Source organism: Bos indicus, chromosome 16 (genome assembly GCF_029378745.1).
Source record: "Bos indicus isolate NIAB-ARS_2022 breed Sahiwal x Tharparkar chromosome 16, NIAB-ARS_B.indTharparkar_mat_pri_1.0, whole genome shotgun sequence".
NCBI lineage: Eukaryota > Metazoa > Chordata > Mammalia > Artiodactyla > Bovidae > Bos > Bos indicus.
Window position 1 is genome coordinate 65,113,809 of NC_091775.1, and position 22,664 is coordinate 65,136,472.

Genomic DNA, 22,664 nt, shown 5'->3' on the forward strand with positions numbered 1-22,664 from the left:
CAAACCTAAATGGCAAGAAGGAGCCAGGCATAGAAATACCTGGGAAAAGAACATTCCCCGTGAGGCCACAGCTAGTGCAAAGCCCCTGAGGTGGGAAAAACTATTCAAACAAGGGAATCAAGTGTAACTGGAGCACAGAGAGGTAGGGCAAGTACAGAAGAACCAGATCATGATAAAGATGGGATTTCATTCCAAATGCAAAGAGAAACCATTAGAGGATTTTAAATAGAGGGTTTGACTTCCTTTAGCAGCAGAATCCAATTTACATTGACCTGCCCAGGCAAGTCTAACTGCTAAGACCCTCTGTGGAGTCATTCTGAGATCAGAGTTTGAAATCCTGACCATCTCCCCAAACAGTTCTTCATTCTCAAGGGAGAGGATCTGAATCTCTCGGGCTCACTTGTACTTGTTCTCCAGATGAGAATATTCAGGGATGAGCAAGGGACTACCAGCAGGAAGGGGAAGCAGCATTTATCAGGGTACCTATATGCACCAGGCATAGTGCAAGGAGATTTATTTATTAATGCATTTAATCCTTACAACAACCATTTTCTGAGATATGTGCTTCAGTTCCCGCTTTATAGACAGGGAAACCAAGACTCAGTGAGATATAGTAACCAGTCCAAGCTGCACAGCTAGTGAGTGAATTTGAATCCACTCTTGTCTGCTTTACAGGCTCTCTCTCTTTTTTTTTTTTTTTACCACATCATGCCTAATTTAGATTCATTTAAAAAAATTTTACGTTGTATTGGGGTATAGATAATTAACAATGTTGTGGTAGTTTATAGGTGAACCGCGAAGGGATCAGCCATACATAAACATGGGTCCATTCCCCTCCAAGTCCCCCTGCCGTCCAGGCTGCCACATGACATTGGGCAGAGTTCCATGTGTTCCAGCAGGTCCTTGTTGTTCATCTGTTTTAAATATAGCAGCGTGTACATATCTATCCCGAACTCCCTCACTGTCCCTTCTCTCCATCCTTCCACTCCTCCCTTCACCTCACTCCGGGCAACCATAAGCTCGTTCTCCAAGTCTGGGTCTGTTTCTGTTTTGTAAATAAGTTCTAGATCCATTTTAAGACTCGCAGTTTAGTGACTTGAAATTTTTTGGTTTGAAAATATAATCTATCTTCATTTTTTTCTCCAGGCTTACAGTGAGCCATGTCCTCAGTTCATTACTCCACATCGCCCTCTACAGTATGTAATTTTGTGTACTTCTGAGTAGGTTAAACCAGATGCGAGACCATCCAGCAGAAGCCACGCAGTAGGTGAGGGGCATCTGAAACATGCTCCTCCCATTCAGGCAAGAATCCTCCACCCATGGTCTGCACCGGCTTCTCTCTGGAGGGAGGGCTGAGCAGACGCTACTGCGGGAATGCATTTTCAGTATGGCTTCCTTAGTGCAAATAAATGAATGACTGTTCCAGGGGATTTCCCAGAGGAACCCCACACCCATTTCCAATCTGCTTGGGGGTGTGGGAAGGCAAGGGATTCCAGCCTCAAGTCAAAAGCCTGAAAACCAAAGCAACAGCGCCTTTCACACGAGAACCCTATCTCCCAGGGTAGGGGGTAAGCTGCCTTTCCCTGGGCTGGAAACGCGGCAACAGGCTTATCAGTGTGGGGGCCTAATCCCCGGGGTGGAAGTGTCCATCGGGCTTCCTGGCTGGGGCGGGACTGTCTGATAAAAACCATCTGAGCCTGAAAAGCCAAATGTTTGTCTTTGCTCCATTTGTCCTGGAGCCCTGGGATTTCTTCTGGAGTGGCCAGTGCCCCAGGCTCTTCCTCTGTTTATTTTCTTTGGTTGTTTTCCCATAGCTGGTGGATGTAGGAAGCAGTTAGCCCATGCCTGGTTGGCTGGAAAAATGTAGAACACAGCCAATTAGAGCCAGCCAGCCTATGGAATGCTGGACTGAGAAGTACAAAAAGAAAGAAAAAGAAAAAAATTAAAACTTCCTCATTAGCCCATCTCTGGTGCCTGATGTTCCACCTCCAGGTGTTCATTCCTTTGAGTTAAATATTGACCCTTGCTCATTTGAAATGCAAATACCATTTTCAAGTGGCAAATACATGTAATCATTAAACTGAAATGATTTTGTCTGCTTGCTGAAAAGTCAGAAGCCTCCCAGGCAAAGACCAAGATAAACCTTCTGTTTCAGCCAACAAGAACCATCTCCCCAAAAGGTCTTATTCCTACCACTGGATCTTTGACAGCCTTCTCTCAACCCCCAAAGCCCTTCTCTTTGCACTCACTTAAATCCAATCCTGCCCATCATTCAAAGCCCAGCTCAAGCTGCTGAAAGAAAGTGAAAGTGAAGTCACTCAGTCATGTCTGACTTTTTGCGACCCCATGGACTACAGCCTACCAGGCTCCTCTGTCCATGGGATTTTCCAGGCAAGAGTACTGGAGTGGGTTGCTATTTCCTTCTCCAGAGGATCATCCCAACCCAGGGATCAAACCCGGGTCTCCCGCATTGTAGGCTGACGCTTTACTGTCTGAGCCACCAGGGAAGCTGGGCTACTATGAACTTCATGCCATTCTTCCCACTTGTCTGTCTTACCTGCACTAGGGAACTGAACATATGCAAAGTCCTGCTCTGCTGTTAATAGCTAAGTGGTCTTGAACAAGTCTGGTTTCCCAGATGGTACAGTGGTAAGGAATCTGCCTGCCAATGCAGAAAATGAGGGTTTGATCCCTGGGATTGGGAAGATCCCTTGGAGGAAGAAATGGCAACCAACTCCAGTATTCTTGCCTGGGAAATCCCATGGACAGAGGAAACTGGTGGACTGCAGTCCATGGGGTTGCAAAGAGTTGGACACCACTGAGCATGCACACGCGCATGCACGCTCGGACAAGTCCAGTCCAAGTGAGCCCTGGTGTCCATATCCATAAATGGACTCCACTTTCAGGAGGGCTCGGGGGGTTAACTGAGATAAGCCATGAGAAACAAGAAGAGTGTTTATTGTCTGTCTCCCCCATAGAAGGCAAAGTGCACATGGTCGGAAACTTGACGTATTCTGTTCTCTTTGTTCCTTCAGCCCTAGAACAGTGTTTGGGACATGACAGGTACTCAATAAATATTTTAAAACCAATGAATAAATAACAGCCAACATTTATTGACTGCTTACTTAGTTCAAGAACTCTTTCAAACTTTCTGTATGTTTCATTTCATGTACTATAATGAACTAATAGAATAAAAACTGTAAGATATTTTTAGCAAGTGCTGCCAGGACAAATAAAGTACTTACATTCATACTGGGCATTCAGTATTAGCTGAAAGATTGATGGAAGGAAAGAATGCCTGAATCAGAATTAATTTGCCAGATTGCCTTCCATTATACTATAATGGAAAAAGCAGCTGGCCACATAAGATCACTAGACGATGGGTTTGTTTGAGGGAGGGGAGGAGGATGCGAGTTTCCTGTCTCACAAATCTGTCATGACTTGACCCTTTCGGCTTTGGCCTTGCCTTCTCACAGGCCCTGGTCCAGGCCCGGATACCTGCTTCCCTGCTGGTGTCAGGATGTGTGCCTGCTGTGTGCTTAGTCACTCAGTCATGTCTGACTCTGTGACTTTGTCGTCTGCAGCCCACCAGGCTCCTCTGTCCATGGGATTCTCCAGGCAAGAATACTAAAGTGGGTAGCCATTCCTTTCTCCAGGGGCTCTTCCTGATCCAAGGATCAAACCTGGGTCTCCTGCATTGCAGGTGGATTCTTTACCACCTGAGCTACCAGGGAAGCCCAGCGTCAGGATGCAGCACAGCAAAGATCAAGTCTCCTGGGGGAGATTATCCTAATTACAAGCTTGGGAATGGGATGGACTGGTGGGGACTGGGTCCCATCTCCAAAAGCGGGTCCAGGAAACTGGATCTTGCTTTCTCTTGCGAATCAAGAATGAAAATGCCAAGTGCCAGACCATGCAGAAGCAACTCTTCTGTGTTCCATGGAGAGAAATGTGATGAATATATATGGCATTTTCTCTCCATGGAATGTAAGGAGAAGGGGTGTGTCACTGGTCAGAGAAGGTCAGAATTCACTAAGGGCTAATGGATCTTTGTGTCTATTGGGAAATGCCCAAGGGATGTGCTTGGGTTGGGGTGAGTGGTTGTGTAATTACATTTCTGGATGGAGAGCATAGGTTCAGGAATCCAAAGCAAAAGAATGAGCAAGACTGACTCAATTGGAGAGTCTGTGATTGTGCCGAGAGAGACCTTGGCAGCCCTGTTGTGGAACAGACTGTCCCAGCTGCTTCTGACTGGGTGGGGACATTGCTGCTCCATGGCCTCTGGTGAGCGTTCTTTATAGAAGGGTGGAGAGGCTCCTATGTTCCCCACAGACCTGTTTGAACTAGTGGCTTCTCCCCTGCTTTTTTTCTGAGGATTCTGGAGATGACATGGGAAGCTGGAATGGAGAGCAAGGACGTAGGACTTTTCCAAGAAACCTGGCTCTCTTCCCCACCTTTCTGTCCCATCACTGGCAGATTCAGAGCTTCAGGCTCATGGTCACTGAGCACAGATCTGTGGCCATCGAGTATCACTCGGGACACCGTGTAAAGAAAAGTGTGTTCTGATAAAGGGTTCACTAAATGAATGAAACTGGGGGCAGAAGTGGGTCTCACATACCTCATCCCAGGTAATCTCATAGTTAGGAACAGAGATCCCTAAAACCAGCTGCTTCCAGGCAAACTCCGGAGGGTAGAACAGAGGCAGGAGGTAAATGGAGCATGCCCCCACCCCACCACCACCCACCAGGGAAAGCAACTGGAATTCATTCCCTGTGGACAGAAACTCTGAAACATCAGTAGCAGTACAATCAAGAGAGGAGGCTGAGCCCTGCCTGGATAAGAGATAAGAGACTACACATTTCTCATTCTCGAAGTCAAGGAAACCCTCCCGACTAGAAATCTCCTTAAGAGGTCAAAAGTGGAGTGACGCCAACTACCCACAGGCCTCTTGGGTGAAATCCATCTTGGCTGAGAGATGTGCATAGACATGGGAGGCTCCTGAGATATACCAAATACACACCCAGAACCAGACAGATTGAAATGACTGGCCAAAGGAAACCTGGAAGAAATGTCTCATAAAGGTGATTCAAACTATCACGAGGGCGCGGCTCTCTGAGTCCGCCCATGTGTCTATCCACACGTACTGTGTTCTCCTCCTAATAAACACTTCGCTTGTTACACTACTTGCTGTCTTTGTGGGAATTCTTTTCTGCAGAGTTGAAGGGCCAGGGTCTTGTCTCGGACCACTGATCTAGCGGCTAGGATTTGGTGCTCTCATCTCTGAGACCCGGCCTCAGTCTCTGGCCAGGAACCGAAACCCTGCTTCAAGCCACCGCCGGCTGAGGCCACCTGAGATCATAACTTCCTATTAGAATCACCAGAGCTCACCCTGGACCAGTCTTGAAAGAAGGACCTTTCTTTCCTAGACCGTAAGCTCCAACCTTCCCCCAGTAAGGACAGTGGGATAAATCACTGAGTGGCTAGCTAGTTTCATGCTCCCTGTGTCCACTTTTGTCCAATCCCCACCCTATTTCTAGCGGAGAACCAGAGCCTTTATGAAAGGAATTTGCAGGGCAGAAAGCAGAACGTTTTGAAGCCACTGGCTTTAAACACACTGACGAGATGTTCCTTGAGGTCCTGAGGAGGGAAGAGACAATAGGGGCGCTATCTTCAGAGGAGAAAGAAGAGGTCCCACTGCCCCCTGCTCCTTCCACACTAGAAAGAAGCCAGAGATCTGTGAAGCCCACCCGCTGCCCTAAGGGCAAAGCCTCAGAAGAAGACAGGGGCAGGATCATAGGTGGGTGGGGTCCAGCACCGGGCTTCCAGACTCAGTCAGGAATCCTATTCTCCAGGTGGGCACAGAGGGGAGGGCCACCCACCTCCAGGTCCCGAGAGGGAAGATGTGTGTGGCAACCCCGAAGAAGAGATGCTCGTGTTCGGAGCCCATGAGAGCCTCTCAGGTTCTGCTCGTCAGCAATGACTGAGACCTATTTCCCATCATCCCTGGGGGTAGTGATTTGGAGTTGAATTTTCATTTGGTATGAATAAATTACATGTGATATTTCTGGCACACCTCTGTTGTGGCCTGAGAGTCACACTCATTATGTAAGGAAACAACTCCATGATTTTTCTGTTTTTTTTTTTCCTCTACCTCAGATGGCATGATTCTAAGGATTCCACAGAGTCTTCGTGGGCGCTCGAGGGTGGGGAGGTTGGCACTCCAGGCTCTAGAAAATCCTCTGGAGTGAACCCTGAGGGGCTGCTTCACCCAATCGCCCTTCTGCCCGTGCTGTGGACGGGCATTCTCAGCCCCTTCAGCTGCACAGACGTGGGGTCCCCGCTTGGTCTGGATCTGCTGCGCTTCTGGGAGTAGCCAGGCTGGGTGCTCTGATCCCCAGGGTGACGGTCAGGTGGGAAGATGATTGAATAAATGGGTGTCAAGTCTGCCTCCACTGCCACAGCCCCAGTACATCAACAGCTTTCGGTTTCTCAACTTTTCTCTTTTAACCAACGCATTCCTCTTCCAGTTGGTCCCACTTGAGCATTAGGGACCACCCGGAAGAGAAGTGACCTGGGGCTCTTTTCCCTGGTCACTACAAGTTGGACCTGACAAGGTCAGGAGCAGCTGTTTCGGAGAGAACCTAGAGGCTCTGCTGTCAGCGCAGAGAGGCTGGCTGTGTTTCAGGGGCCCCCAGTTGTGTCCGTTTCAGGCTCCAGAAAGCTCGTGTCTGCCCTTGAGAGGCCCACATTACAAGTCACATGCAGCAAGGAGGCCCTTGAGACGTCCTGCTCACGTGCTGGCCCTTCAGGCTGCTGCCCTGTCACTTTATCCCTGTAAATCCCCTCCCTGGCTGCCAGGGCCTCCCTGTGGGAAGGGGCCTCCGGCTACTGCCTGGATTTGCCCGGATTCTTGAAAGAGCTTTGCTGAAATCTTGTACAGAACTTCGCCCGCATTACTTTTTCCCTTCAAAGCAGCTTGCGAAGTAGAGAGGAAAGTAAAAGTTAATTAAGCCACTTAATCCAGAATTGAAAAGAGGTTTAAAATTTCACCTGCAAGAAATTGTTCAGGCGTGGAGAGGAAAGGGCTTACACAGTATAATTCGTTTCCCCTGAAACTCTCCCTCCCTGCTTGGTTATCACACAGCGTGTTAGCATTTATGCCCTTCACCTTGAACGTCTCTGTTTATCGATGTGTCTTTTAGGTAGATTCACTTATTAACAGTTGTATGTCACTGTGTATCAGGTGCTAGGCTGGGCACTTTACATGGACGATCTCATTTAATTCCTCCCAAACCCTATGAAGGTATTATTACGATGGCCATTTCTGAGATGGGAAAAACTGATACTTGTAATATATCTTGTCACAAGCTGTGCTGAAGTAGAACTGAGATCTTGGTTTCACCCTGAAGGTTGTCTCTTTTCTCTTTCTCTTCAGAGACATATATGTACATGAGAAAATTTCACAAGCTGACATCTCGCCACCTAATACTTCCGGGCAGAGACTGTATTGTATATTGCTTTTTATCTGTAGCATTCTGAGATTTTAAATCTCAGAATGCTACAGATAACATTCTTTAGGTTTAAAAAAACAACCAAGGCTCAAAGGAGTTGAGTGATTTGCATGGGGTCACACAGTAAATAATACAAAAAATGTACTAAGTCTAGAATATCTGCCATGAGAAACCCACTTGCAAAGGGCCATGGGCTTGGGAGCTAGCATTAGGTCTGACTAACAGATGAATGAATTCATGAAATAACAAAAATGAATGTATGTCTAAAGGGTGAGGAATTTATGAATTAGCTAGTTTAAGACCATCTCAGCCAGATTTGGTAACAACTTGTCCACTGAGCTTCTAAAGGGTATAGGTTTCAATTCCTGGTTCCCTAAATTCCAAGTCAATTGCCAGAAGGATCCTACTGACCTTTTATCATTAACTTCTCCCCTCTTGACCCTTTTTCTCTTGTTAAGGAAATTCTAGGGTGGTGTTTACCACCTCTTCAAAAAGAATCAAAGGAAAACAAAGCACATAATAATTTCAAAAGGGCAAAGGCTTTTTCTTTTTTAAAAAGACCTCTCTCCCCCACCTCTCCCCACCAGCACACATACTCCAAGTGCTGTTTGGCGAAGGTATTCTATGACTCAGATTGCTTTTTTCCCAGGGGCTTTCCAGGAGCAAGCATGAGGGGGAGTGAGTGTAAAAATACAGGAGGAGATAAAGCTTGGGGGTAGTGAGAATTTTTTCCCATCATGATGTGAACGATTGCCCTCCTGGGAGCTCAAGGGAGATGGGAGACTCAAGCTGGGGAGGGAGGCTAGGTGGGGAGGGAAGACCAGGGGTCAGAGTCGAGTGCGCCTCCCCATCCTGCCCCATACCAGCTGTGCGCAGGCCATAACCCTGCTACTCACATCTGCCTCGTTCCACAGTCCTGGGATGCAGAAGGACTCCAGAAGGTCACTGCCACACAGCAGCAAGATCCGTAGCTCTGAGGAGGGGGGACAAAGTTAGCAAAGGGAGAGGGAAGCGTTCAAATATCAGCCTTCTTCCTTTTACCAGCACAGAAGCGTCCCATCCCTGGGGCTCCAGAGCCCAGTTCCAGCAGGCAGCACGCTGTGTGCTGCCCTGAATCCTCTGCTCAGCCCTCCCTCAGGCTCATTTACAGACCACTCTCACTCCCTGCAGGAGGAACCTCTCTCCTGCGGAATGGAGCAGACAGAGAGTAACTGTCCTGGTTTGCTGGGACTGAAGGATTTCCAGGGTGGGTTTCATGCTAAACCAGGATGTCTGGTCACCCACAGTCTAAGGCAGCTACACGCCTTGTGTGAGGTCTAAGAGGCTCTCTTTTTTGCTCTATGTCAAACCAAAGTGCCCGTGGAGTGTGACTTCTCTGCTGCTGGGCATCCTCTGGGGTTTGTCTTCCATCACAAGCGTGACGTGATGGGGGCAGGGGACATGGAGTGCGCCCTCAATTCACCAGCTGGCTCAGCTCATCAGACGTCTTCCCTGTACGTGGGCCACTGTCCTCAGCAAACGGCTTGAGAAGCGAGGCTGCCCCCACCTTTCCAACTCCCAGGCACGTTTCCAGCTTATCACTAGTTTTTCTTCCCTTGTTAAGCCCAGTCTGAATTATCCCAGCGAGGCCACTGTCGCTTAAAACAGGCAGCAAACTGACTCAGGCATGAAAACTGAGCAACAGGGGTGAAAAAGAATCCTGGGATTCTCAGAACCACGTGGGGAGAGACCTCCACCTGGGATGAGATTCAGGTCATGTGTTGGTTCCCGAGTACTTTCCCCAGGCTCTTTCATCAGGTGCTGTGCTTAATTGCTTAGCCGTGTCCGACTGTTTGCAACCCCATGGACTGTTGTCCACCAGGCTCCTCTGTCCATGGGATTCTCCAGGCAAGAATACTGGAGTGGGTGGCCACCCTCTCCTCCAGGGAATCTTTCCCAACCCAGGTATCAAACCCAGGTCTCCCTCATTGCAGGATTCTTTACGGTCGGAGCCACCAGGCTCTATCATCAGGGGGCTGTGACTGTGGGCATCCTGTCGGAACCAGTGACACAGCCCTACTCTGAGCCTCCAGAGACCGCTGCCACCCTGGCCCCAGAGGCTGAGGGCCGGCAGCTCTGCCCTCCTCAGACCCCGTAGCTAGCTCAGGGACCTGCGGAGGACTTTCAGGTGGTGAGCTCGCCCTGGGTGCAGGCTCAGTGGGAGACTGCTGGGCTGACAGGGTCAGCATCTTACAGTCCCAGGTCGGCACAGCTCACCCTCAGGGAGTCCCCTGCAGCACCGGAGTCTTAACGCCTACATATTCCTGCAGCCTCTCACCTCCCCCTCCCCTGTCACACTGTCATCTAATGTTCTGTTTACATCCAGGGACCTTAATAGAACTTTATATACCCAGGGCCTAGCAGAGTGACCTGTGCACAGTAGGTGCTCAGGACGTGTTGAATGAGCGAACGACAGAGAGGCTGTCTCAGAGCCTTCTGGGTACCCCGGGATGGCAGTGCCAGATGGTGAGTGTGGCCTCGGCTCTTGCAGCATGGAGGCCCTGGTCATGGTCCGCCTCCAGCCTCGGGATGGCCGAGAGGAGCCAGACCGGGCTGACTCTGGGGTTCCTGATGTTCCCTGTCCCCTGCTCGGAGCCGCCCAGAGTTCCAGGTCAGATCTGTTGAAAGGCTGCAGCTCTATAACTGTGGGCCTAAAACTTCGGTTTGGAGGCCATGTCCAGGAGATACGCTGGCCCTCAGCTTTTTCTACATCAGTGGTTCTCAACCGGGGGCAATTCTGCCTCCAGAATTTGGCACGGTCAGGAGACGTTTTTTTGTCATCAAGGCTGGAGAGAGAGGTGTGCTACCGGCACCTAGTGCTGGGAAGGCAGGAACGCGGCTCAAAAGTCCACAGGGCACACAGCCAGCCCCCACACCTCAGGGTTACGCCTGTTTCCTATGACAACGGCGGTGTGGTTGAGAAGCCCTGCTCTGCGGCCACGGAAATGAATCTCTTTTCAATTCCCTATCCAGAGACTCACTTTCTCACTCGAGTATAACGTGGGATTATTTTTAAAGCCAAAGCAGAGCAAGTTAAAGCGGGGGGTTTCCACCTTTGCTTGCAGCACCGGAACGGATGGATTTGTCACAGACCAGAGGCCCCAGCCGGAGAAGGCAATGGCACCGCACTCCAGTACTCTTGCCTGGAAAACCCCATGGACGGAGGAGCCCGGTAAGCTGCAGTCCATGGGGTCGCTAAGAGTCGGACACGACTGAGCGACTTCACTTTCACTTTTCACTTTCACGCATTGGAGAAGGAAATGGCAACCCACTCCAGTGTTCTTGCCTGGAGAATCCCAGGGACGGGGGAGCTTGGTGGGCTGCCATCTATGGGCTCGCACGGAGTGGGACACAACTGAAGCGACTTAGCCGCAGCAGCAGAGCAGCAGCAGAGGCCCCAGCAAGGCTTGGGAATCCCATGTGTGGCCGCTGGAGGGCAGCAATGGATTCTCCGGTTTGCCCTAGGAGATGAAGGCTCACGTTCTCAGCCTGCAAGTCTGGGGCAGGCCTGGTTAAAAAAGTGGAAATGGCGCCATAGATGCTAACTGAGCTAGGAGAAATGGCTTTTTCCTTCTCGTGAAGCGTGCAAGGGGATTTCAGAAAGAGGAGGTGTGAGCCAAAGGGCCTCACAGGGCAGTGGTCTGGGGGCCAGGCTGCTCCTCTGGGCCCCACTTCCTTCCCCAGTTCAGGATCCAGGGAGCCAGAGTCAGCCCTCCTCGGTCACACTCTCCTCTCAGCAATCCTGCTTCTGTGAAGCCCCAGGCCCCGAGTCCCTTTCCAGCTCGCATCACACCCCGAGGCAGCAGCCACCTGTACCACGCCAGGCCACGAATCCATCCACACAACTGTGGCCACTCAGCTTTCCTTTCTCTGAGAGAGGGGGTCAGATGGGGCCAAGCTTCACAAGGAATGCTAGAAGCATGGCCATGCAAACACCCACTGCATTCCCTCTCTGTCCAAGGGGGGACTCCCCAGGCTGCAACCTGATACACGGACCCTGGGTGCTGGGGAGGTGAACGAGGTCCCAGATGAAGCTGGCTCACAATACATTCTTCCCGGAACAAGGTATGGGAGGAAAATACACACTGGAATACAGTTGAAAGGTTGAAGACTGCTCTGAGCGCGGCTGGTCAAGAAGACTTTGTCCCCGAAACGATAGTCACTGGCCAGGTATGGAACCCCCAGGCAGGGGGAGTACAAGGCTTTTGGGTGTTTGTGGCTGTGGAACCTGGGGGTGAATGCTCCTGCTGGTTTTGGGGAGCATCCAGAAGTACTCTTTCCTGTGGCCTTCAGACAGCCATGTGCTGGTAAATAAAAACTATTAAAACTTAAAGAATCAAGGAGTTTCGAGTACTTATTACCTCTGTTTTTAATACAAGGTATTTAACTGCTGTGCTTAGCCACTCAGTCACATCCGATTCTTTGGGACCCCATGGACTGCAGCCGGCCAGGTTCCTCTGTCCGTGGAGATTCTCCAGGTAAGAATACTGAAATGGGTTGCCATGCCCTCCTCCAGGGGATCTTCTCAACCCAGGGACAGAACCCAGGTCTCCTGCATTGCAGGTAGATTCTTTACTGTCTGAGCCATCAGGGAAGCCCAAGAATACTGGAGTGGGTAGCCTATCTCTTCTCCAGGGGAACTACCAGACCCAGGAATTGAGGGGGTCTCCTGCATTGCAGGCGGTTTCTTTACCAGATGAGCTACCCAGGAAGCCCATTTAACTGCTACTTAGTATAATTTAATTTTTTTGACTGAGTTTAACAACCAACTGGTAAAATTTCTGAAAATTTTCAAATGGTTCAGGAGGTCAGTATGAGTCAACTCAGGTGCATCACTACCAGGGATCAGAGGACAAGACCCAGAGAAGTTCCTAGAAATGATGTCACATCTGCTAGGCCTCCTGGGAGAACCCAGTGCAGCCCTGCCCCTTCATCCCTAGGAGGGGGGCCTGGAGTATCTTTGCAGCTGGAAGTTGAAGATTGAGCATGCCCGCTGGACACCCAGCTGCCCCCGATCCTAGCACCATGGAGATGACACCCTGGCCCCCTGCCTCCCTTCCTCCTCAACCATCCCTATTGGTTCAAGGTTGGAAATTGGAAACCTGAGAAACGGCAGTGTGTATATGTTAGTCGCTCAGTTGTGTCCGACTCTTTGCAAACCCATGGATTGTAGCCCACCAGGCTCCTCTGTCCATGGGATTCTCCAGGCAAGAGTACTGGAGTGGTTTGCTGTTTCCTTCTCCAAAATGGCATTAGTTGGCTCCAGAGTCAAAAGAACGAGGGCTGGATCTTCAGCTCTCCTGCAGAGTTGAATTTGGATTTGTAGGAGAGAGAGACCCAAAGATGGATATTCTCATTGATGCTGAGTCCTTTGGGGACTTCCAGCTGTCACTGACCCTCCTTGTCACCTGGGACCTGCAGCAGCTCGAGCTCCATTCTCGTCCGTCTGTGCTTTTCTGGCTTCAGACAATTCTGTCTCTAAGCTACTCTGGAACCTTGGGAAAATGTGCTTCCCGGCTTGTTTCCTAGGGCTGCTCAGGACTCATCTCATTTCTAGGGGAGTCAGCGCCTTCCCATCCTGACAGCTCCGTGCAACCCCCTCCACCTGCTCTGGCCTGGGGCCTTTACTGCCTTCACACAGTCAGGGGCTTAGTGTCCACCCAAGGCTGTGGGGGAGATCGCAGACATGGCTCCAAGCACTGGATCCCTCCACTGGGGAAGGTAGGGGATCTTCTGTGGGCACGGTGTTGCGGGCAAGAGAAGAATCTCTGGCTGGCAATGAACTGAACTTCCGTATCTTTTGAATGAGATGAAGAAGCTCTGAAGGGGAAACTGCCCACGGACCCCATCCTACCTCCAGGGATCCTGCCGGAGTCCAGGTGGGAGATGGTACAGGTGAGATAACTAAGAACATGCTCTTAGCTTGAGAGCAATTAATTACCCTTCCAAGAGCAGACCCTGCTGCAAACACCCCCCAGGGGTTGCAAGCCTCCCTCGTCCCCCACTGTGCCTGTTTGGAGGCAGGAGGCCCTGAACATTCCCGCTTTTTCAGCCCCACTCACCGATCTCCTCGTACCGCATCACCGTGCCCAGGTTGGCATTCTCATCTAGGGAGGCAAGAGGAAATGCAGAATCAGGGAACCAGCTTCCTGGTACCTGACTCTCAATCTGCCCAAGGGGCTTCTCAGAGGGAGAACACGGGCTGGGATGGGTGGGTGCGAGTAGGGACATCTGAGTATCATAAGTGGAGAGCATGGTCCAGCTTGTAATGGAGAGGGAACACTTCCTCAGGCTCCAGGGCAGGATTCACTCTTCTGGGAATTCAGAACTAGACCACCTGGCTGGGTAGCCAGTGATGGACACACACGCACTCACGCCGAGTGCCTTCTGTTTCCTTTTGTATTGGAGTGGGAGGAGGCTGGCCACAAGAGCAGCATCCTCAAACCTAGGGAGGCAGTTGGCAGAGTCACAAGGAGGTGGCCCTCTCTTGTTCAGGGCTACCTGGTTCAGAGAACAAGCAAAGCTGAGCAGGCTGAGATTTTTCATATGGCAGAAGGCAAAGCCCCAGGAAGATGTGGAAGAGACAGAGGCTTTGCCGTGGGTGCTGAAGGGGTGCCCCGCATGGGGCCCACGGTATGCACAGCACCACAGAGATGACACTCTGGCCCCCTGCCTCCCTTCCTCCTCGACCATCTCTGTTGGTTCAAGGTTGGAAGTTGGAAACCTGAGAAATGGCAGTAGTCAGCCCCAGAGTCAAAAGAATGAGGGCTAGACTGCTCTCCTGCAGAGTCAAATTTGGGTTTGTAGGAAAAAGAGACCCAAAGGTGGGTATTCTCATCCATGCTGAGTGATCCATTTTTTTTCTCCAAAAAAATGGAGAAAATTAAGAAAAGGACGTGTATGTTCTTAGCCTCTCAGCAGAAGTACTGACATGGGCAGAGCCGGGAAGACCTGAGAGGGGCCGCTGGGCCCCCGAGAACTCTCAGGTGGGTGGACACTTTCCATGGAGGGAGCGACCAGCACAGCCCAGAGAAGGACGGTGAGTGCCGGAGATCTCCGGGAGCCTCAGGCCAGGATGGCCGCATTCCTGGGCTCCCGTCACAGATGGGCTCTGCAGGCCCGGTGACATCTTCCATTCTCTCTCAATCATTGCGCTATAAGTGCTTCAGGCCACAGCAGGTGCTAGGGGTGTCTGCTGCATGAAAGAGGGAGGAGGGATAGAAAAAGAGGGGGGCTGCTCCCTTACCCACAAAGGTGAAACGCTCCACTGGCGGGCGGACACAGCAGATCCGGCTCAGGCTTTCTCCCACCTTTCCCAGGATCTTGGCTACGGGAGAGAGCAAGACAGACAGGGACAGATAGGGAGGACCACTCATAACTCACACTCTCATCAGCACCGCCTTGGGGCCCTGGAAACACAGGACTGCGTGGAGGGGTGGGGACTGGGTCATGGAGGCAGAAGGAGGCTGGAGAGAAAGAACAGAAAGGTGACGGCCCCATTTCTGCTTCTCATTTCCAGTCCAAGGAACAAGCATTCTCAGCCCTAGACCGGAATCTATTTTCTGGTGGTGTTTATGACAGTGTTGAAAAATTGGAAAATATAGAAGAAGAATACATATTAAAAGGAAAAGAAGTATCCATAATTCTACGGCTAGAGGTAACTGCCACTAAAGTAGTCATATATTATTTATTTTCTTCCATTTTTATTATGCATCAGTTCAGTTCAGTTCATTTCAGTCACTCAGTCATGTCCGGCTCTTGCAACTCCACGGACTGTATCCCACCAGGCTCCTCTGTCCATGGGATTCTCCAGGCAAGAATACTAGAGTGGGTGGCCATGCCCCCACTCCAGGGGATCTTCCTGACCCAGGGATCGAACCTGAGTCTCCTGCAGCTCTGGCGTTGCAGGCGCATTCTTTGCTGATGAACCACGCGGGAAAGACCTATGAGCTGTGTAACCTTTGGCAAATCACTTACCTTCTCTGGAGCTGTTTTCTTTTTGTAAGTGGGAATATAATATCTATGTCACAGAATTACTGCATTAAATGAGAATCTGTGTAATGCACGGAGCACTGTGCAAGCAGACACTACTAAGTGTTGGGTAAGTGCTGGGGGCCCTTGAAGGGATGACTGAAGCTGGCCGGGGGGCTGGCGTTACGGGCTGGCCGCAGACTGCCCGGGTTTGACTTCTGTCCCTGCTACTTCCCACAGTGTGACCTTGGCAGAATGCGCAACCTCCTTAGAAAAGGCAGAGGAAAACGTTCCCTTTGGTACCTTTAATTCCCAGTTAAGGCAGTCATATTTATGTTAAAACACATACCATCAACTCCTGTCTCTCTCTGTCCCTGAATCCGTCTCTATCACTGTGACTATTTCTCTCTGATGCTGTTTCTTATGGGTTCTCAAAGCATGGTCCCTGGACCATCGACTTTTTAAAAATGCAAATTCTCTTCCTTCTCCCAGACCTACTGAATCAAGTTCTGGGACAATGCTTAGTGATCTGGGTTTTAACAAGAACTCCGGGCGATTCTGAAGTTCGAGAGCCTCTGCTCTACGCCAGCGTTTCCCTACCTGCAGTGGGCTTGCTGGGAGCGTTGTTGTTCTGGTAGATGGGTTGGGAGGTCTCATTTCGGGGCTGTCCGATCACAGGTGTCATGGAGGGTGTGTTGACGTTGGAGAGGATGCAGCCAGTCACCCGCTGCGGGGAGGAAGAAGAGCATAGTCACTGAAGTCTTTTCTAGTTATCCCCAAACGCTCATCTGCTTGGCCATCATGGAGAGGTGTCCCAGAGCTGAGAAAGAGGACTGGGGGAGGGTTCCAGACCCTAGGTGTGTGCTAGACTACACTAGGCTGGTAGGAGGCGAGATGGCTCCCTGGGAAATGCATCGGATGTGTTGTTGAACAGACCTGGGTTCAAGTTTGAGTTCTGTCCCCTTCTGGCTGCGTGACCTTGGATAGTTAACTTACCTGGTCTTGAACCTCAGCTTGAATGCCTCACTGACAGCGGCAACAAGGGCCATCTTTCTGGCTTACACGAGCGACCATACATGGAGCGCCTTTAGAACATCCGGCACATGGCAGAAACTGTGCACATTTTGTGACTTTCCGTAGAATGCGCGTGCCTTTCCCGCCTGCTTCATGGGACTCAAAATGAGGTCATGTCTGCAGAAGGGCTGTGCAAGCTCGGGAAAGGTCACACAAACACCAGGCGCTATCACCACCTGCCGCCTCTCCAGGCCAGAGATGCCAGCGACAGGGCCAGGCTGGGGAGTGGTGCCAGGCCAGAGATGCCAGCGACAGGGCCAGGCTGGGGAGTGGTGCTGGGCGGAGCAGGATGTCTGCGCTGCAGGAAGGGGGAGGCGGGGCTCTGGGAACTCTGCGCCTGCTCAGAGTGTAAATACACATTCCAGAGCTAAACGGAAATGCTCTGTGCATTATCCATTGTGCTGTGTTATCTGGCCTGCTGCTTCTCTTGGTGCCACAGCAAACACAGAGCTGATAACGCAGCATTCTTCACAGCTGACCCAGAAACAACCCCCCACCCACCCCCAGCCTTGGCCCGTGGAGGGTGGAAGAGCAGCTTCTGGGCCACAGAAAAACAAAGGATGAATTTTCAATCTGCTGAGCTTCACAGGGCTGTTGCTTATTCAAAGTCCCTTCCCTGAGAGCCAGCTTCCCCTCATCCCTGGCCCACCACCCTTTCTGGATTACCGAGTCCCTCTGCCGGAGGGCTTCCCGGGTGGCTCAAGGGTAAAGAATCTGCCTGCCAAGAAGGAGATGCAGGTTTGACCCCTGGGTTGGGAAGATCCTCTGGAGGAGGAAATGGCAACCCACTCCAGCATTCTTGCCTGGGAAATCCCATGGACAGAGGAGCCTGGCGGGCTGTTACAGTCCATGGGGTCATAAAGAGTCAGACACGACTGAGCACACAGGCTGCCAGGGGACCCCCAGGTCCCAGGGCTGGGGTGACCCTCCAAAGGCATCCTCCACACGCCACCCCGGAGGCAGAGTGGCACATGAGTCTTTCTGAGCCCTGGAAGGGCAGGCGTTGATCTTGTGGGCTGACTTGTCACTTCTGTGATGGGGGGAGACAGGCACGACAGTATCCTGCTGCATCTGGGAGCCAGCCGAGGTTGGGGACCACGGGATCATCTCAGCCTGCTTTGTGGGATTCTCTGGCCGGCTGCGGCTGGTCGAGTGGAAGGGACAGCCTGCCTCCCTTTTATTATGATTTCACCTCCAGAAAAGAAAAACGCCACGTTCTCAGTCTGGGAGCCGAGGAATGTCTTCCTCTCGCTGCACGCATCATTAGTCCCATTCGACTTGTTCTGTGCTGGAGAAGAAACGTGCTGGCCACCTGCCCCGCTCTGCCCTCCAGAGGCTTCCACGTTCTCACAGCCTTGCCTCGCCTATTAAGCCCCGTGTCTATCTCTCTGACAGGTCCACTTTCCATGCCAGGAACACCGGCCTGATGCTGGGACCGGGGAGACCGGGAGTTACCAGCAGCTCCAAGCTCCCGCTCCTGATCCAAGGTGGGGGGCCATCAGGACTGACATTCTCTGCCAGCTTGTGACCATCACTCAACGCTGTGGCTCCTGGCCAAGCATCTCAGGCCCAGACAGATGCCTCTGGGCATGAGTAACAGAGGGAGGGTTCAGGAAGCCCAGACGTTTAGACAGCAGAACAGCAGCCAGGCTTTCTGGCTGGGCAGAGCCAGGGCTCAGGAATGCCTGCAGGGTCCCTGAGTCCTCATTCCATCATGCAGCCTGAGGCTCCTGGTGACTGAAAGGAGCGCAGCCCCCCCAGCAGCGCCCCTAGCTGACCTGTAGTGTGAGAAATAAGCTTCTGTGAAGCCATTGAGATCTGAAGGATATTTGTGTATCTTAGCCTGCCCTGACGGATACATCCTTATACAGTAAGACAGGAGGTCTTTTATTACTGCTGCTGTTGAGACCAGCCCAGAGGAGCAGGTCAGGGCCACCTTGTCCTGTCGAGGGGACCAGGAAAGACTCAGGATGTCTTAGAAGGGTTCTCAAAGCAGAAAGAAGGGGGTTGGGTTTTCTTTAGCTTAATAGATGAAGCACCAGCCAGCTTGTCCTTTCTGCTCCTCTCGCTCTTAACTCCCTGGATGGTCTGGAGTCCCAGGTCCACGTCTGTTCAAATAAAGTGGGTAGAATGGGGGTGGGGGGATGGTTGAGGCCGCTGAGAGTTCCCCAAGAAGATTCTGACGGGCCCTCTGACCGTGAACACAGATGGAACGGGGGCGCTCCCTGTGTCAGCATGATGCCACTCTGATCACTGTTTGGGGCTGGGGGAGGGCTCTGCATCAGGACCAGTGGAGGCGAGTGGGAAGCCCTGCGTCTTGTCTTGGTGGGCCGGGCTTCTTGCCGTCAGTGGCACTGCTTTTCACCCTGTCAAGGTGGAGTTGATGGGTTGGCATCCATGTGTGAAGGGTACTTTCTGCACATGCCGACAGGTGCTGCTGGCTGGCGCGGACCCTGTGCTTACCTAGCAACCAGCTCTTTGGTCGCTGCACCCGGCCACAGGCCCGGGCAGCTGTCAGGGTGGGTGAGGCAGTCACTGTGGGTCCTAAGATACCCTGGTTCACCTCTCTGCGCTTCCTGGTTGTTTGGGCACTAAGTCGTATCCGACTCTTTGTGACCCTACAGACTGTCATCCCCCAGGATCCTCTGGTGGGTTCATGGGATTCCCCAGGCAAGAATATTGGAGTGGTTTGCCATTTCCTCCTCCAGGGGATCTTCCCCACCCAGGGATTGAACCCCTGTCTCTTCCATTGGCAGGCGGATTCTTTAGCACTGAGCCAAGACGGAAGCCCAGGCTTCCTTTTACCCACAAATAAATCAGAGGTGAGAAGACACTGTCTGTGCGTGGACTCCTGTGAGGAGGAAAGAGTGTCCTGATGTACAGTGCCTGCAGGAGTGCAGTGCTGCAGCCCTGGCATACCACGGGGCAAGGGGACCGCTGGGTCCTCCGGAGGTGCAGTGGGCGGACCTGGCCGCTTGTGCCTCCACCCAGCGCTGCTCTCTCCTCCTTCTCTCATCACTTTGTGAAGTTTCCCAGCTGCGGGGTTTCTGAATCCTGCCTTGAACTTGCTGCCGGGAGATGAAAGCTGCCCCCAGTCATATTCAGGAGGAGTTCAAGGCAGGGAGTAGGCTCTGGGGCTGCTCTGGGTTCCCAGTTTCATTGCCCTCCTGGATGCTGCTCAGAGCTGGTCTCCCCACAGCTGGCGGAGAAGCCGGGAACAACTGGGGCAGTCCACCTTTCCCGGGCCACCTGGCTGCTATGGGCCCCCGGCCCAGAGCCCAGCCCAGCTCACCTTCATGAGGTCCCGATGGTGTTCGAGGACGCTGCAGGTCGTCTGCCAGGTGTCCTGGTAGCACTCCCATGGGTCCACCCTGACGATCGGAAAGACAAATTTCCTTTGGTTTCCATTCTCACACTCTTCGCTTACAGGTTCCTTCCAAAGGCATAGCTCAAAAAGCTTACACAGACTTGGTCATATTGTGTCCTTAGATCTCAAATCAAATAAAACATGAGCTTGAAATACCTTCCTGAGCCTCAGTTTCCCCTCTGTAAAATGAGAGGAAAATGCTACAGGCTTACATGAACCGATGCTGGCACTGGTCAGGCCGAGTTTAATACCAGCACCAGACCCTCCCAACTGTGGGGCTTTGCGTAAGTTATGTGATTTTTGGTGCTCACTTTCCCCATTTGTAAAACGAGAATAACAATAATAACTCTCCTGTGGAGTTATTAAAGGGGTCAGTGAGTTGTACATGCAGAGTGCTTAGAATCGCATCTTGCTCCCATTCTGGGGAATTCTCTTCTGGACCTTATAGGATTCTGATAAGAATGAAACTAGCCACGCCCTCATCAAGTGGTGACTGCAGGTACCTGAACTGGGGAAACTGCCCCTGTCGGGCTCTGCGTGTGGTGGGGTGCCCAGTGGGCATGGAGGTGGGTGCGGCAGCCATACCAGAAGGCACAGTCCCCGGACCAGCCACTCCTGCTTCATGCAGGATGGGACGTGAGCCGGGACCCAGGCCCAGAGGGAGGCAGTGCTCGGGCTTCATTACCAACTTAATGAGCTGCTAAACTGGGACGTTTCTCAAACATGTTCTTAGCAGCTGAGCATTCTGTCACCTCCCACCAGGCAGCACAAGTAGGGTTCCCAGAGATGAGACCTCACGAACTGAAAACCCTCAGAGGCCCGGCTTGCCCTGAGCCTGACCTTCTCAGATCCCTGACCTGAGACAGGCATCCTCTCTGAGATGGGCAGACCCTGGACCTGGCTGAACAGGTTCCCCGGTGCCCAAGGGCTTTGTGGGCCCAGCCCCCATCTTCAGAGCTAGCTCTGACCTCTCTGGTGACCTCAATTCTCAAAATTCTGATGTTCCCAGCCCCTGGAGTGTTGAAGGAAAGAGGGAATTATTTCAGGGTCTTCTAATCACAGACAAGCAGGAACCGTCTCCTGTCCCACACTTCCCCCACTGGACCCTTCTCTCCCCTGAGATCATGACGGGCAGAGCTAAGAGGCTTCGATTCTACCCAGACTTGACCACAGATGCGCTTTCCTTGCAAGCTCCTTGACTTCTCCTGAGCTGTCTCCTGACCTCACCTCTATGTCGGGGCAGCGGTGGGTGGATGGGGGGATGAGACAGTCTATAAAGGGCATGCGCTGCTCCCACAAATCCCTGCACACAAATGGCATGGATCACCGTTTAATTATCATCTTTGCTTCCCTTCACCGCTCTCGTTTCCGCCCACCCCATCTCTCCCCTGCTAACTCTCTGCAGCCCTCATTCTGAGGTCAGCGGCCCTTCATTTCCTTCCTTTCATGGAAACCTCTAGGTGCTGCTTATTCTTTCATGAGGGGGAATTACGGGACACATGGTGTGTCGTTATTTTTTTTAAATCATCATCTTCTTATGCAAATTATAACTGTAGGAGCTTTGGGGAGCATAATTAGCATAATTAGTGGAAGCCTGCGTTAATTACACCGCCAGCTCAGGGGATAATGGTGTCTGCCATCTTAGCAAGGGGACCGTCCAGGGACCCTCTGAGGGAAAGGCTGTGTGCACTCATACCCACCTCCCCCCCAGCCCCCGACACACACCTCTGTCCCACCCTCGGCACGGGGCCCTAGGGAGCCTGAACAGGAGTGGAAAATAGCCAAGGCCGGGAACCTTCCCTGAAAGGTAGTGAAGAGCTCATGGAAGTGAATGGGGATGGAAGTGGAGAGGCATTTTGAGTTTTCTGGCCCTGCTCCACCCCAATCCCCATGATATTTTTGGAAACTCTGAACAGACTCTTGAGTCCACAGGTGCCAGGGCAGATGAAACACTGAAAGCTCCCTCTTTAGTTTCACGGGCTCCATGGCTTGGTTAAAAAATAAGTCACCAGTTAGCCCACCCCAAAATGTTTACATGATTATCACCTGCATGGGGCTAATATCTCCCCCATGCTCCCCACTCCTGTGGGTTCCGAACTGCTGTGGGGACCCTTCCTCTTTCCCACCCAGCCCCAGGGAGTCCCAGGGCCGCCCACTTTGGCATCCTCAGGCCCACCCTACCTGATCCAGTCAGAATTCTGGACGGCCAGCTGACACATGATGAGACGGTGCCGGCTTGACACAAGACCCTAGGAAGCAACAGAGCGGTTGCTGGGAGGCCGGCCCTGCTCCCCACAGCCTCCCCAAGACACCATCCCAAGCCAGCCCGTTATAAAGGTGCAGCATTTTTCAGGGCTGACGGAGAATGAGAGTGGGAGCCCTCCACGTGGCCACCTGCCACACACAGCCATGGAGTGGATGTGCCGGAGGCAGGAGAAGAGAAAGAAGGGTGTGAGCGGTACGCTCCCCTCCCCATCAGAGTCAGAGCCTCCACCGACGGATGAAGCAGCCAGGGTGCACCCAGCACAGAGATGAGACAACATGGCAAGTGCTGCCTGGTTTCCCGGCTCCATCGGGCTGGGTGACTTCCCCGGAGCCCACCAGGTGTATCTGGGGGAGGAGGTGAAGGACTTTGACAGCATCCAGATTTCCTGAGATGTGTGGCAGGGAGGGAAGGAAAGGGAACATGAATTGTAAATCAG

The 22,664-nt window shown here is 52.0% G+C and overlaps 1 protein-coding gene across 4 annotated transcripts in view; it reads right to left on the reverse strand.

Moving 5' to 3' along the window:
- The window catches only part of NMNAT2 (nicotinamide nucleotide adenylyltransferase 2), a 217,444-nt gene that overhangs the window by 14,191 nt on the left and 180,589 nt on the right, over positions 1-22,664 (reverse strand). For all 4 annotated transcript variants that reach the window (XM_019976494.2, XM_019976493.2, XM_070768550.1 and 1 more), the window contains 6 exons: positions 22,144-22,211; positions 19,888-19,966; positions 16,122-16,248; positions 14,797-14,877; positions 13,613-13,657; positions 8,408-8,484 (listed from right to left, as the gene is read on the reverse strand). In XM_019976494.2, coding sequence (XP_019832053.1) covers positions 8,408-8,484; positions 13,613-13,657; positions 14,797-14,877; positions 16,122-16,248; positions 19,888-19,966; positions 22,144-22,211 — 477 coding nt within the window. The remainder of the gene's footprint in view (positions 1-8,407; positions 8,485-13,612; positions 13,658-14,796; positions 14,878-16,121; positions 16,249-19,887; positions 19,967-22,143; positions 22,212-22,664) is intronic.